Raw genomic sequence first — 15,610 nt, forward strand, 5'->3', positions numbered from 1 at the left:
TGTTCAGAGCTCCGAAGATCAACATTATCTACACCTCCCATCAACGACGACACAAGTGTTAATGATTCATCAAAAAAGGAAATATTTAATTTTATGTTCTCGACTTTGCGATCATGAAATTGCTTTATTCAAATTACTAACAAGAGAACATCGTAAACATTATTCACTGACTTGAATGAAACTTTACGGGTTTACGTAGTGACCCAGGATAATAACTACCCAGGTAACGATCCAAGAATAACCATATGTCTCATTCATATTCAATAGTCCTTTAAGGGTTTAGAAACAAACGTCAAAATTAAATAGACATTTTCTAAACAATTTCTAGAATAGCTGGATAATGGTTTCAATTAGATTCCAAACCTGCAACTAAGCGACCTATAACTGTATGTATAGTACAATGACGACAGAGATTTAAAAGATATAACTTCTAATAAGAAATAAAAAAAATATCAAAAGAACTCAACATTAAATGTTTTATTTCTTTATTCATAATTAAGGTTAGCCGGACAACAAATCCGGTCATCACAACGAGGTACAACATCCTTAATTTACGCTTGAAGGGTAAATTTAAAGAAGTATCTCTCATAATCTACACACTTATACCTGCGCAGACAAAACTTCACACGATATCGAAGGAAAACACACTAATTCAACATTCATTCGTCTCGTATAATCACGTATTCACCGGAATTACCGTCTAACTCAACATTTGTATTTAACTCATTAACGTTTGTACACTGCGCAAATATGACACATGTATGACATCGCACACGTTATTTACTTTTCTGGCTGTCAGAATGTCATATCGTTACACAAATCAATTATTGCGCCAAGTCCTTCGTAAATGAATCATGCTGTACCGTTAAGCCAGTCACGGATGTGCATGCAATGTATTCTATATACACAAATTTACACGCGCGTACAGCATTTGTTACGTCGCTAACAATTGATAGTGATAAATAACTATGGACTATATATGCGGAGCAAATATAAATCTACGTGTCGATTGTAACAAGCCCACGCGCTCGCGTAACTTTTTACAAGCCGGCTGTGCTGTGTATTCAAAGAAGTCTGCTATAGTCCACGAGAACGGTAGACTCGTGGGCATTAATTATGGAACTTAACCGAAAGCGACTCAACCAATAACCCTTCATGTTTCTCACAATCAATCAAATAGTCCTGTTCGTGGCGCACGAATAAAAACAAATAAATGAGATCACTATCCTTCAAGTTGCAATGCTCCAACGCGTAAAGACCTTCTAATTCGTTGATTGATTCTTACAAAGAGAAGTCCCGAAATGGTTGAGTGCTTCAACGAAATTGGACTAACACATTCCACCCAAACGAAGTAAGTTATCCCCCCCCTGTGAAACGAACTGTAGTGACCGACCACGTGAATTTATCCCCCTTTGAGTGTGCTTTTAAATGCAGTATAGAATAACGGCAGGATACTACGGTGGTCCGATCCTGGGCGGAAAGTGTTTAAATACTAATGTGTACGATTAAAAGATTAGCCATTAACGCTTTAGTTTCAGTATAATAAAAGTTACTTCACAAATTATATCGTGTAATCCTCATAAATTTATATTTTCCGTTCCATAATCTGTCCTTATACATCAAATAATCGGTTTCAACATTTCATTTCCTACTCATTCACCCTCAAATCCGTCTCTATCTTGATAATTGACCAATCATAGCGATATTGAATTCAATACTAGGAGTGACATAACCATTTGTATTATTTCACAAACTGAAGCATACTATACGCATGCCGAACTTCTAATTAATAACTTAAATGTTTTACACTTGTGCCTTTAAAATTTGTATTTTTTTCAAATTGAAATCAAAGAGTTAATGGTTGATCTTTCAGAATTATTTCTACTTGGCATTGTCTATGTTTCAAGCCCCATTTCGTCCAAAACGCGTTCTCTCAAGTCGTAACTTCTCCTTATTAGACAATTTATTATTCTTCTACTAGTAACTGGACCATATCATCCCGAATAAATCGAGGGAAATTGTTCAACTATAATATCCTATAGGATACTTCTCGTTCATACACGTGCTCTTTTTCCGTATTTCATGCTATTACAAAAGTTCTAATCATATAACAGAGGTAACAGATGAGCTTGCAAAGGTGTACAGTTACTTGGTTTATTATTTCGTCGTCTGAGTCAAGTGGCAAAGATTCGCCAACGTTTCTTTTCCTTCAAATGACTGTTGTATAAACTATTTGTACAATTGCGAGAAAAATAACGAACTAAATGAATGAAAAATTACAAGCTCGACTTTGTTGTCGACCGAACAAAGAAACAAATCATAAGAGTGACTTGGTAATTTCATCGGTGACTGTCGCACTTCTGTTACCCTGGACGAGAATAGCACTCAGGAACTCTTTCTTATTCAAAGAGAGACGAACTGGTAGTTAAAAAAAAACCCGACGAATGTTGTCATGTAAATCGAGTCCAAGAGCTTGAATTGAGGCAGCCATGTCTTCCACGTAAGCTTCGTGGATTGTCGATAGAGCGGCGATCTTAGCCGAAGTTGCACGAAGCCATGTGTGAAACTGCTTTGAATAACAACATACCATATTTACAAACACGGCCATGTAAGGCGGGTTCTTGGCTAATTATGTTTACCTCGTTGTACTTTCTTTCGATTCCCGAGGCGAATGTTCATGCCTAACGACACTTTTCGTACACACATCGAAAGTAAATGAGGAACACCGAAAGTTTTCACCTTGATCTAGACAAAAAATTTTAACCACGGACGAAGCCGACTAAATAATTTAATTTCACAGCTCGAGCGGCTCGTATACCGGCGGTAATTGTTCATCTTCGGAGTCATAAAAATATGGTTTCCTTCTGTATACCGCCGACCGTTGGTCATCCTCCTCTTCCTCCGAATTATCCAGGTCGTCGAGATTCGTTTGAAGTCTCTTCACAGCCTCCTTTATCAAACCACCTTCTCTCAGCAATTCTTGCAGAAGCTCGTAAGGATCGTCCTCCCTGGTGGTGGATCTTTTGTGATGATGACTTATGTGATGACGATGATCGTGAGTTCCGGCATTCTTCGTGCCACATACTTCACAGCTATTCGGATCTGCCCACGACCTCGACGGTATTTGATAGGGCGAGGGGCGATTTTTATAACTGATACTCGACTTGGCCTTTAAGCTAGACAATCGAAGATTCTCCTTGATCTGTGAGACGAGGAGGTCTACGTCGCGGGAGAGGAAGTCCTGCGTCGTGTTAGGCACTACTTCGATCAGGTATGTTGTTTCTTCAGCGCTCGGCATGGCGTACTTTCCCCCGTTTGCCGGCTATGAGAACAAAAGGACAATGGCACGAACGTCGTGTTTACACCTCCACGTCTGTGTAATACGGGCGAGTAGAGACTGCAATAAAATTCTCTTTCCCTTTTTTTCGAAGATACACATAAATGCTCTTCACTGCAAGTTCTTTTGCTAATGCAAAACACTTGTTTACACAGTCAGACAGGTAAGTACTCGGTGTTTCTTTGACTCTTCATGCACATGGATGTTTACGAATGTATTTTGAGAAAAACGTTCGTGTAAACATAGATGGCCTAAACTAGCAACCACGTCTCATAATCGCATGGAACGCGTGATTCACTGGGTAAATACGCACCATCTATCCTTCCCCCTCTCTGAAACCTTTCCTTTTCTCGAATGTTGAGCGACTCATCAAGTTTTGCTTGGTGCTTTGCTTCGAATTGAATGAATGCACACACGTTAACGCACACACCGGTTCGTTACACACGGTACTTTGTTCGATGTGTACGAATTCCTCTTCATTCCTTCGGCCACTTGATAGTGATTACTTCAGCAACATTGTTGCTCGATCGTATTACATTTCGAGCCGAACGCACGTTGCACAATAATACACGTTTTGACGCAAGTCTGGTTCTGGCTCGGGCAGCGTGTACGTTGAGAAACGAGAAATATACACATGCGATGAATAGTTGGACAAACGTTGACTAAACCGTTTGAGAAAGGTTAAACTTGAACACTTTTTCGTTGAAACGGGCCTTGTGCACGTACGAGAATTAATAGTACAGCAACGTTCGTACGCCCAAGCGAGCGACCGCTCATCCGCCAGCCACAAACCTTCTACTCTCTTATTATTGTTTTGGTTCTGCGGCGCATGCGCACTTTCCCCCACGCTCGTGTAAACAAACCGTTAACTCGTGAGCTCTGGCGAATCGATAATACCTATGCTACTTCCTTGTTCCTCGGTCCCCTGCCCCTTCGGAATACCATATTTGAACACATAAGGTGAAACAACTTTACTCCGATCGCTGTTGAGTTTCTAATAAGCATGCATTTCTCGCATGAAGTAATTCGTATGAGTCAACTTGTATGTACCCTCTTACTCCTAAGAAGCGTTTAAGCTTTCGACAAAATAGCATGATCAGGGGTCGCAGGGTAAAGGGAGAGAAGCTGCAATGTACGGATCAAGGTTACACTCGACCCGTGTGTTAATCTACGTCATCCTTTGCCAAGTTTATCGTGCGTGCGCACACGCGCGTGTTCCCGATTTCTACTCCCGATATATATGTTTACCATACACATTTATCTGCACCTAGCGAATCATTCATTATCCTAACCTCCAAGACACAACGTTACCTGTTGTACATACACCTATGTATTTCAAAACACTTCTCGACTAAATATTACGAAATTCTATGAAAGGTTATTTCCATTACATCACCGTATACGTGTACCTTTCTTACGTAGATGATTGCCTAAAAACTATGACGCATCATTGAGCTAGATAATATTGTATTACGATAAATATATCCACATTTTGGTGGTGCATATAATGAGGTTATGTAATTTGAAATTGGTTATGTAATTTTTTCTGTTTTAAATATTAATGAAATGTATAACATTCGTTTATTTATATTGATAGAGGTATTTTTGATATTGTACTCATCAGTTGCAGAAGCTGAAACAATAATAAATATACTAAGTTTATTGTTTCTCAAATTTATGAATGGATGTTTCGTTGATCAAGAATTATTATTGATTAATGAAAAAATAGAATCTAAAAATAGAAATAGGTTTTAGCTACTTGAAACTGCATTTTCTATCTTTAGATACTTTACACAATTCAATTTTTAATACCTCAAGATATGTATTTAGTACAGATACTAGTACATACTACTTTATAAAAACAAAATTGTATGCATTCTAAGATGCAATGTATGTATATTACATTATAAATTATAAATAAATCTACGATTACATAATTTACACACACGTTCATACGTTCATATAATTTACACATTGCGTTCATAATAAAGTAATAAAATACTTTGTGTATATACCGCAGTTCACCAGAGTCCATAACTGCGACGCGCAGGTTGGAAGATGGTGGGGGAACGCAGCGAGCTCTCTGCTAATCGCTTTCCACTTCGTTTGGAAGTATCGCCAATCAGGGCGAAGATGCGCATTGGAGATGCGCGAAGAACGAAAACTGGTCTTTTCGCAGTTATGGACTCTGGTGACCTGCGGTATAGTATATATTTTTATTCTGTCTTGCTTTTGATGCCATTTTGTTTTATAAAGTGTTGGAGTTACGGATAGATGCCGCCACCATAGATCTACAAATCAGCTGATTGCAAAATATTCGTGTCCATGCGGCGTTATTCTAGTATCTTTTTCAATTATTTCCAGTAAAGAATTATTACACTATAAATTCGAAATATAGAAACAAACGACGTTTAACACGACCTATCGTAGCAACTATGTTCGGTCGTGTGTTTATGTTAAATTTTCGTAATATTTCGGTAGGTAAAAAACACGATTTCATCTAAGTAACAAAGTTTTTATATTACAAAAATTGTATAATAATTAAAACATACAATGTAAGCTTAATACATTGAAGTCAAGTCATTAAATGTCCAATTCTAACATTTGAAGAAATATGCAATTTTCTTTCATTCCCTACCCATAAAACACTTCACAATAAATTAATTTAAAAATGCGAAAGATGAATAAAATGAAAGTTTTGCAGCTTTTATCCAGGGTATGGAATGGACCCAACAGAGCACTTGCTGGAAAACAAGCTGAACAAAAAATGATAGGAATTTTAAAAAATAAATTTCCTAATGCTAAGCTTATTGAAGTAAATGATGTATCAGGTAGAAGAAGTTATTAAAAAGATATTTCAAGTTTTTGACATCTATAACATTCTTTTTGAAATCTTACATCCACAATTTATTCTTTTAGGAGGATGTGGTGCTATGTTTGAAATAAATGTTGTTGCTGCAGAATTTAAAGGACTGAACACTGTTAAGCAACATCGAATGATTAATGAAGTAAGTGTCATTAGAATTGAAAATTAATATTTAATTAACATCTCGTATTTTTCTAGGCACTTAAGGAGGAGATTAAAGACATGCATGGTGTTAGGATATACACAAGTGTTCCTGAATCATAGATGATCCTTAATTTTGTACAGAACCATTTCTTGCATCTAACAAAGTTTTGTAAATTTTACATATTTATGTATACATATAGCTTAAATATCGCTATACAAATATCAAATAAATTGACAACATTAGTTAACGTTTTATAGTGATCTGAATCATATATAAATATATTGTAAATCGAATAATTTAGCAGCAAACATGGATGTATATATATGTACAGACTGAATAATTTAATATATTTTGTTAATAATGAACTTTAATTTTCAAAAATGCTATTAAAAAATAATTTAAATATTCAAAATGTCTTCTGTAGTTCGGTTACTATCATTTTCTACCTAACCTCCAACCGGTTTCAAACAAAAACGATATGATACTATAATTTATTATTTAATAAACTTCCCAATTTTTATAAAGCGATTTCATGCGAAAATAATTATGAAAAATTTTGTATTAAATAGCATTTACAAAAATTCTAAACGTATATATGCATATATACGTAATATTTATTGTATACACAGAATATACTGTTTTTGTCTTAAAACAATAAACACGAAATGTTTTTTCTTAAAATGACCTTTGGTCTCAGTTCAGTCAAATTGTAGACATTACTGATAAATGTCTTCTTCTTGTTTGGGAGAAAGCATAATTTCAGATAAGAGCGAAATAGATTGTTAGTCAGAAATAACCGCTCGATCTGTAGTCTCGTTTGCCATGAATTATTTAATCGGTGAAACCGAGGAACTTATTAGCAATGATATGTTATTATGTACTGCACCACATCCTTCGTCTACCCGTGATGAAACCTCCCGATCAGGTATATTATATTGTTTTGGAATCACTTATATTAGAATTCAATGAATAAAGTGTGTTGTATCATTCGTTTGTCTGATAATATTATCGCATTTGTTACATTATGGTACGACAATTTGTGGCAATGCCGTAATTTTATCAAACAGAATATAATTGGAATTTTACAGAAATTGTATGTTTGCAGGAACAAAGGTGTTAAGCACAATATTTTTAATCACCAATGCTACCCTTGGAGCAGGCCTTTTGAATTTTCCACAAGCCTTTGACAAAGCTGGAGGATTGGCTACATCCATTATTACTCAATTTGTTTTTCTAATTTTCATCACAGCTGCGCTCATAATTTTAGCAAATTGTAGTGATGTTACAAATACCTGTTCTATGCAGGATATGTTTTCTAAATTTTATGGGCATAAATCATTCTTATTATGTGCTATATGTATTATAATATACAGTTTTGGAGCTTGTTTAACATTTTTAATAGTTATTGGTGATCAGTTTGATAGAGTTTTAGCAACATATTATGGACTGAATTATTGTCATACTTGGTAATTGAAGTTAAATTACATATACAATTTTTTTTATTAAACCTTCTATTGTTAACATATTTGATATTTCAGGTATTTATCTAGATCATTTATCACAGCTGTAATGTGTAGTGTATTTATATTACCCTTATGCTTTTTTAAAAGACTGGATATTTTAAGTTATGCTAGTTCTGTTGGTTGTATAACTATTCTGTATGTGATATGGTTAATTATTTACAAAAATTTTACAAAAACTGAATCTCCTGTTAATCCCATGAAAATATGGCCAGATAATAACTTGGAAACACTTCAAATAATTCCAGTAATTTGCTTTGCTTATCAAGTAAGTATAAAAATTTTAATAGCAATAGTAATACATTAATTAACATTAACCTTCATTTATAGAGTCACATGACAGCGATACCGATGTATGCTTGTATGAAGGATCGAAAACTTGGAAAATTTACGTTCTGTGCCGTAATGAGTATGATTATCTGTTTTATCGCTTATACAGTGGTTGGAATATGTGGATATGCAACATTTGGTGCTGGAAAAGTTCCTAGCGATATACTTCAAGGATACACAGACAAAAGTGTAATCCTCACTTTAGCCATTATATTTATAGCGGTTAAAAATTTTACAACGTATCCAATTATACTATATTGTGGCCGTGATGCTCTTTTAAATCTGCTTGGAATGGATATTAACGTAAATGTTAAGTTTAGAGTTTTTATAACATTGATCTGGTATACATTATCTTTGATAATCGCGATAGTAGTACCCGATATTTCACCAGTTATTAATGTATTAGGGACATTATCAGCCCTTTTTATCTTCGTTTTTCCAGGTATTTGCCTGTTTCAAAGCATTCTTTTAAAGGATTCAGAATTACACTTGAATAAAGATCGCTTGCTAATAATTTTTGCCATTTTTATTACTGGACTAGGTGCATTTGTATCGGGTGTTATTTTAATCGAATGTATACAAGATTTATCTCCAGCACCGCATAAACCATCATTAGTAACTGGTTTTAGACAGCTAAGAGAAAGTTTGTGTAAATAATTTGTTCCTCAGAATTTAATAGAAAAAATATTATGTAAGAGAATTTCCTGCAAACTACCGATCTCAAGACGAAACGTATAGTCTGCAATAATGTACTTTTCAAAAGTTTGCTCAATGTATAATTTTAATTTTAGTATTAAGTCAGAAAAGACTGATGTATGTACAAAATCATTGCCATATCTGATGGGTTGTGCCAGGAAATTTTTAGAAACTGAAATTTTATTTTTATACTGTATTTATATATCTTGAAACAAAAAATATATTAAATAAATAGAATTATACATAATATTTTGTACAGTTCGTTTACTTTTCTTTGGAATTAGAAGGTGATAATCTTTACAAGAATTTATTCATCGAATTAATTTCATAACAACTTTATAACATTTGCATCAAGACAATTCTTCAGATTGTTTTGCTAATGCACTTTCATTACTAAAATCGTGTAACACGTTGCCAGAAAGATCTACAACTTTATCGATTCTTGCTTTACAAAAGAAACATTCTCTAGTATTTAAGAGATGTCGATCGATACAAATACGACATGTTTGATGATGACAAGGCTCAAATGTTGCTGCGACAGGGTATGCATAACATATCGTACAGGTACTATCGTCATCGCTTAATATTTTAGAATCTGGCAAAATGGCACGGCATTTGTCTAAATATTCAATCATATCTTTTACCTTTTTTATTTCTTCCTTCGTTACATCATCTGGATCTGCGAGAAATATTGTACAATTATTATTAACCATGCTTAATACTATTCATGCATACTTACAGTTTGCAAAAGAAAATGGTTTTATATTTTTTTCCGTTTTAACCTTTGAATCTCCTAACATGAAGTAAAGAGAGCTCATTTGAAAACTAGGTTCCATCAGTAAGGTTTGAGTGACCTTTGGTATCTCCGTTAACCCTTTCGCTAATAAAATTTATTTTCTTTAAATCAAGTTATATTATACATATCCTCTATTGATCCAACAGTTAAAGGGGATTCTTACATTTAAAATTGGCCATATCCTCGTCAAGTAGAGCTAATAAGATACCAGCAACCGCTGCTAGTATTGGAAAATGATCTACCGATTCTAAATCCGGGATTTCCAATAATACAATATGTTGGAAACAGCTAGTTTGCGAACTCATTCTGTTTAACACTTGACACAGCAACTGTAAAGGTAATATAATATTAATAAAATAATATTAAACAGCATAGCCATCTCTGTCAACGAGCAAACCCGAGGAACGTACCTGGCATAACCTGGATAATAAATTTTCATTGGAAAACTGCGACGGATTGTTAAAAATACTAGGAGCCACTGTAGCAATCATCTCCAACACTCTTAAAAGTGAAATAGCTAAATCAAAACAAGTAGCACAAATTTTCAATTGTCTAGATTCAATGAAGACTCTTTCAGGTCTCGACGAGACATTGTGAATTTCTTGTACCATTCCAATGAATTCAGAAAAGGCCCAGTTCAATTGATTTAACAAAGAATTTAAAAGTTTCGTTGTAGCTTGTGGATTCTTTAGTAATACATCCCTCACGTGATTCTGGTACACGGCGGATGGACACGGTTCTAAAAGACAAAGATACCGATTATCCAATTTTTTTTCAAATAATTATTAAAAACAATGATTACGTACTTATAGGCTGAGAGATTGATTCTTGTTGAAGCAATTTCGGTCCAACCTTCTTCGACAGATGTGGACTCTTTTCGTAGCGGAAAACAAAGCCGTTACCTTGCCAAAATCTAACTAGAATCCAATTTGATTCAGCCCATGCTCTATTGTCATACGATTTTAATAAATTCGTCACAACTTTTATTCTACTCTCTTCCGGTACATTTTCCAAAATTTCCAAGGTAAGGGGATTGAACACGAATCCAGCCAACGTCAGAAGCAACGAGCTTTTTGAGTTTGCATTCACTATACGTGGATCCATGAAATGTTCGCAAAGAAATTCAGCTATGTCGAGAAACATTTCTCTATAATTTGGAACTTGTTCGATGGATGCTGTTGGATGCATGTGATTCCTTAGACCAACGCACAGATCGGCCAATGCGTCCAAGTAGAAATCAGGTACAAAGCTAAACATGTTTTCTTCTAGGCTGGCATTTTTCAAAGTTAACTCGACTACTTTTAGAAGCCACGCTATCTGTGATTGTTTTTCTTTTGAGTAAACAGCAGCCCGGATCCATGCCATGTGTCTTGCTTGTTCTGTTAATTTAGTATTGAATACGTTTATTGTTCTTAACAGTTCTTGCTGAATCGATTGAAACATAGGATCTTTCTTCTTCTTTGCTTTTTCCAACTTTGCTTTTGTATCTTGCATAGCAGTGATATACTCGGACATGCTGTTTCTAAGAATAGCCACCTTTGCCAACTGCTTCTTTGCTACTATGTGATAAAATAAAATTATGCTGTCGAGTAGTTCAAGCAAGGAAGTTGTTGGATTTAGGGGGCCTAAGCGAAGCGGACTTCTGTCTTCCCTTGTATATGGAAAGTATCCTACTCTCTCAAAGATCATCGAATTTCCTTGACCCGATGCGTCCGTGCCAGTTACTCGAGAGAACGTTGGGTTAACTATAGGTAAATCCATCAGTCTTGTTCTGTTATGTACATTGGACGAATCTTGAGCCTGATCCATTGCGGTAATTACTTCGTGTTCAGGTCCTAATAATTGTTGCAATTCATTCCTGAACGTTTTATTTAAATGGGACAAGACTCCTCCCAGTCTCTCAGTTCTAGAGTGATCAATCGACGCGTCGTAGAACGCCCTGCCCATTCCAATTTATAAGGAAATGCTATTACGTAAATTAAATACGGCTCAATAATGCTTACAAACATACACAAAGCAACATTTATTGTTGTATCCTTTGTTTGAAGTTAATAAAAAGTACACGCACTAAAGGAACTGTAAATGAATTAAATGGAAGTTTACCTGCAAGGTATATAAACCGGAGATGTTCCCACTTCAGCGTCCCATAAAACTCTGAATGCAACCAGAAGTCGGTGAAAACAACATAACGTGATCGGTAGAGTCTAAAGTATCAATTATTATTTGTAAAAGTACTGCCGAAAATTATAATACTAAATTTGATCATTTTTATACTTACCCGACTCGTGTCAAGGTTTTCTTGAACAAAACGTTTTAATTTCCTTAAGAATATTGCTCTGGACGTCGGCTTTTTTTCATTGCCATCGGAATTATTAAGCAGAATCACTAGTAATTCTACTTGCAATGTTTCTACTTCTGCAAAACATAAATTATTAGTACACGAACTTGTATTAATTTTGAAAGTACGTATGTTGGTCGTACCAGATATAGCAGTCTTAATTTTCTCACAGGCATTGAAATAACTTGCTTTATTAACCTCGATCGTTGAGTCCGTAGGACTCATTTCCCACCATACGTCTTTAACCACATCGGCAAGACCTCCTTCGTCAAGTGGTTTAACATGCATAAAGTTTGCAAATCTTACTCGATCAAACAGTAAATGTTGCAATAAATATTGACGTGTCGACGAATGTTGACAGATTTTTGTCAACAGATGCAAACTCTTACACTGATCAGGATATTCAAGTAACAAAGAAACGTGTCTGAATGCGGATAACAAATACATAACTGTACTTTCTAAACACACTTTCATTTCGTGTTCTTCAAGAAATGTCCAGAACAAATCTAAACAAGTTAACAACAGAGGAGGATCTGTTTTCGATTCAGAAAGTTGTTGTATAAATGGAACTAAAATATATTCTGCGATATATGGTACAGTAACAAGAGGTCCTATGTGTTTTACAACGGATCTCGTAAGACACATTAAATAGGCCTGAACGCTCATATTCCCGTCACGTAATGTATTTTCATCGTTCACATTCTGTCTTGCGTTTATCACTTCTGTTATTCTCAGAAACCAGTTAAATAACAGTGTAGCCTGATCTATTTGTTGCTTCGGTGCCGCTTGCAAAGGTTCGTACCCTTCGATAGGATAGCGCATCGGTGTAGAACCGAAATTGGCTGTTAAATTTTCTGTCAGTGCAAGGCTCACTGTGGGAAAATATGCAAAACCAGCACCTGTTGTTATATTTTCAAATGCTCGACCCAAGTTTCTACCATTTCTACAGAAATCAATTGTTCCATTATCCATATCTATTGCACATGCAATAATATCTCCTGGAAGCCATGGCTCTCCATATTTATGCGTAGCTACATTCCATTTTCTAACACGATTTCCATCATACGCATAGGAATTAACAGTGTCTCCTGAAAATACATTTGTTAAAACTGATAAATAATTACATGATTGTTATTTAATTTCCTCTTACCAACTCCCAATTGCTGATTAAATTCACATTTAGCTGTACTCCAACCAATTTGCATGAGACCTTTAGATCCAAGCTGCAATTCATACATCCACTTTCCCTTATACACTGCTACATTTGCTTTCATTGTACTGAAGTTACTTTGAGAGTTAACGCTAAGTCTATTAGGTGAAATTATAAAAAGCCCTTGGTGTGTTGATATATCAAACTTGACCACATTTGGTCCCAATCGACCAACCCTATTATCTTGGACATTTTCAATTGGAGCATTTTCCCCAAGGGTAGTTTCAATATACTGATTTATAGAATTTAAATTAATTGATATCCTAAAATATAAATGTACATTTGAATAAATATTGATTTAAGGGTAAAAGGTATGAGTTATTAAAAGTACCTTGAATGTTTTAAGCTCTCCTTCTTAGATTTTGTGACAGGACTCTCTAAGGGCACATCGGATCCAAAAATGTTTCTCACAATTTCATTGATCTCCATATCCAAAAGCCTTTATCAATTTCTAGCATTGAAAACATTTATAATGAACAAATTTTAGAATTACAAATGATAGTTTCCTTTGCTGGTCAGTATTCTATTTCGAATGTATGTGATGTATTAATCAACATTGTGTTATTTTTCTAACACTTTTGATTTATCAATCTGCAAACAGTACAATGAATTGAGATAATCGCCGATAGCTACATGCATATATACGTCTTGTTTAAGAAATCAAAAGGAATGTTAAATAATAATTAAATTTAATGAAATAATGACATCACAATTATGATGGTCAATACGGTAACTAACAAAAGTATTTTTATCGTTAATAAACATGCACAATCGAGAAATACATCGATATTCCTACCGTTTCTTTAACAATATATAGATATATCAGCTGACATCAGCTGATCAGCAGGTATTTGCAGTAGTTAGGAGTAAGTATAAATATACCTTTTCCTACTCTTCCTCTATACGTTTTCAGGATTTAGTAATACACGGAAAATTACTAAGTTATTTCAAAACGTTTTTCTATATTGCACGAAGCAAAATCAAAAATATTTACAGATAACCGATAATATTGAAACTGATTTTATATCTTGTATTTATTTTTCCACATTTTCTATTAGTTTATTGTCACTTTCTGGGATTGGTTCTGAAACATCTTTGAAATGTCATTATAGTTTGCAGGAAAACGAAGTGAATAACTAGGAAATACATGGTTTTCGAAACATTTGAAACACGTGATAAATTAACGTGAAAACTAATACACTTAAACTTCTTTTAAAAAAGAAGTCTTCGATTTTATTTTCATTTAAGTTTTTATTTTTCGTTAACTGACAAAAAGAGAATTTTTCTTTTTTTAAAATTGGTTAAAAATCAAATAAAATACCTTGAACAAATGTATAGCATCAAGCAAAGTATCAATTCAATTATCATCGTCATTCTCCTTGAGGTCACCTCCGAAGAGGAGTCGGAGTCCCGGGAAGGGGAAAGTTTGGGACATCGCCATTTTCTCTGGGAATGCATACCTTGCTCGGTACTGTATGTACAAATATTAAATTAGGAGTGTTCAAAATTATTCCATGAGACGGCTAGTGCAGCCTGCAAGTTTCTTTATTGAAATTAATATCAGTAACCCTAACGGAAAATCGTCAAATTAAGCTCCTGTTTCTGCTGAATAGGTCAAATTGACATAAAGACGTAACAAGATTAAATTACGTATTAAGTTACACTGAATCCTCTCACAAATAACAATTCGATATAATAGAGTATAGAAAAAACTATTATAAAAATGTAACTTTCGTTGTGAAATATAAAAACGAACGCATCGTAGGAATTGAAGCTTTAGCATGTTCTTCCAACAAATATGATACATTCAAAAAAAGAAAAAAAAAGGGACAATATTTCATTGGCTTTGGTATTTCTCATTGCGGTGGGTATAATGTGATAATATTTAGTACTAATATTTAATCAGTAACTATAAAGAGTATTAAGTTAGTCACCCTAACTGAATTCGCAATTCTTGTTACTTTGGGCTGCGATTAGGGGTGTGAGGACAACCGAATGTGTCGGGTAAGTTAGAAAAAAGTAGGACGGATTCAGACCGATACATAAGCACCCTGGTGTAGCCGAACTCGCCCGACTTCTTCTAACCTTACCCAAATCCGACATATCGGGTACCTAATACCTCCCTTTATGCCCATTCCGAATTTTTTTTGTTCCGAGTATAATTATAGAATACTTGAATATCGGGTTACTGTACGTATATTATTTAATTGAGTATAATCTTTTTTTTTTGTTTAATGGGTTATAAGGAAAAAGGGCATGAATACGTTGAGGTGTTACATCGCTTTTTTCCTATTTCGTTGAATTTTTCATAGCAGAATTATCAGTAAATACCTAAAGCTGACGTCGAATTGTTAAATATTCGTGCATTATTG

General features: G+C 34.7%; 4 protein-coding genes across 8 annotated transcripts; 2 read left to right on the forward strand and 2 right to left on the reverse strand.

Moving 5' to 3' along the window:
• Positions 1–462: 462 nt before the first annotated feature.
• LOC117600173 (uncharacterized) lies at positions 463–4,698 on the reverse strand. The gene has a single exon (XM_034315236.2). It carries the CDS (start codon positions 3,296–3,298, stop codon positions 2,795–2,797), a length of 504 nt encoding a protein of 167 aa, XP_034171127.1. The 5' UTR covers positions 3,299–4,698; the 3' UTR covers positions 463–2,794.
• A 910-nt stretch (positions 4,699–5,608) lies between these two features.
• LOC117600374 (bolA-like protein 3) lies at positions 5,609–7,274 on the forward strand. Its single transcript, XM_034315738.2, has 4 exons — positions 5,609–5,814; positions 6,042–6,168; positions 6,257–6,345; positions 6,402–7,274. Exons 1-4 carry the CDS (start codon positions 5,773–5,775, stop codon positions 6,465–6,467), a joined length of 324 nt encoding a protein of 107 aa, XP_034171629.1. The 5' UTR covers positions 5,609–5,772; the 3' UTR covers positions 6,468–7,274.
• Positions 7,140–9,141, forward strand: LOC117600372 (sodium-coupled neutral amino acid transporter 7). The gene is made up of 4 exons (XM_034315735.2): positions 7,140–7,273; positions 7,454–7,814; positions 7,887–8,136; positions 8,199–9,141. The coding sequence occupies exons 1-4, from the start codon at positions 7,171–7,173 to the stop codon at positions 8,853–8,855; spliced, it is 1,371 nt and encodes a 456-aa protein (XP_034171626.1). The 5' UTR covers positions 7,140–7,170; the 3' UTR covers positions 8,856–9,141.
• LOC117600368 (E3 ubiquitin-protein ligase RNF123) lies at positions 9,110–15,536 on the reverse strand. 5 transcript variants are annotated; one of them, XM_034315720.2, is made up of 12 exons: positions 14,560–15,536; positions 14,035–14,322; positions 13,570–13,829; positions 13,179–13,501; positions 12,172–13,116; positions 11,969–12,105; positions 11,794–11,894; positions 10,497–11,629; positions 10,101–10,429; positions 9,854–10,019; positions 9,634–9,774; positions 9,110–9,573 (listed from the first exon to the last, which is right to left on the reverse strand). In XM_034315720.2, the coding sequence occupies exons 3-12, from the start codon at positions 13,665–13,667 to the stop codon at positions 9,245–9,247; spliced, it is 3,702 nt and encodes a 1,233-aa protein (XP_034171611.2). In that variant the 5' UTR covers positions 13,668–13,829; positions 14,035–14,322; positions 14,560–15,536; the 3' UTR covers positions 9,110–9,244. The 5 variants fall into 5 exon arrangements, with proteins under 5 accessions (XP_034171611.2, XP_034171609.2, XP_034171613.2 ...); XM_034315718.2 differs by having other exon boundaries at positions 14,035–14,331; XM_034315722.2 differs by lacking the exon at positions 14,035–14,322.
• Positions 15,537–15,610: the final 74 nt, after the last annotated feature.

The sequence above is a fragment of the Osmia lignaria genome, chromosome 15, assembly GCF_051020975.1.
Source record: "Osmia lignaria lignaria isolate PbOS001 chromosome 15, iyOsmLign1, whole genome shotgun sequence".
In the NCBI taxonomy this organism is placed as follows: Eukaryota; Metazoa; Arthropoda; class Insecta; order Hymenoptera; family Megachilidae; genus Osmia; species Osmia lignaria.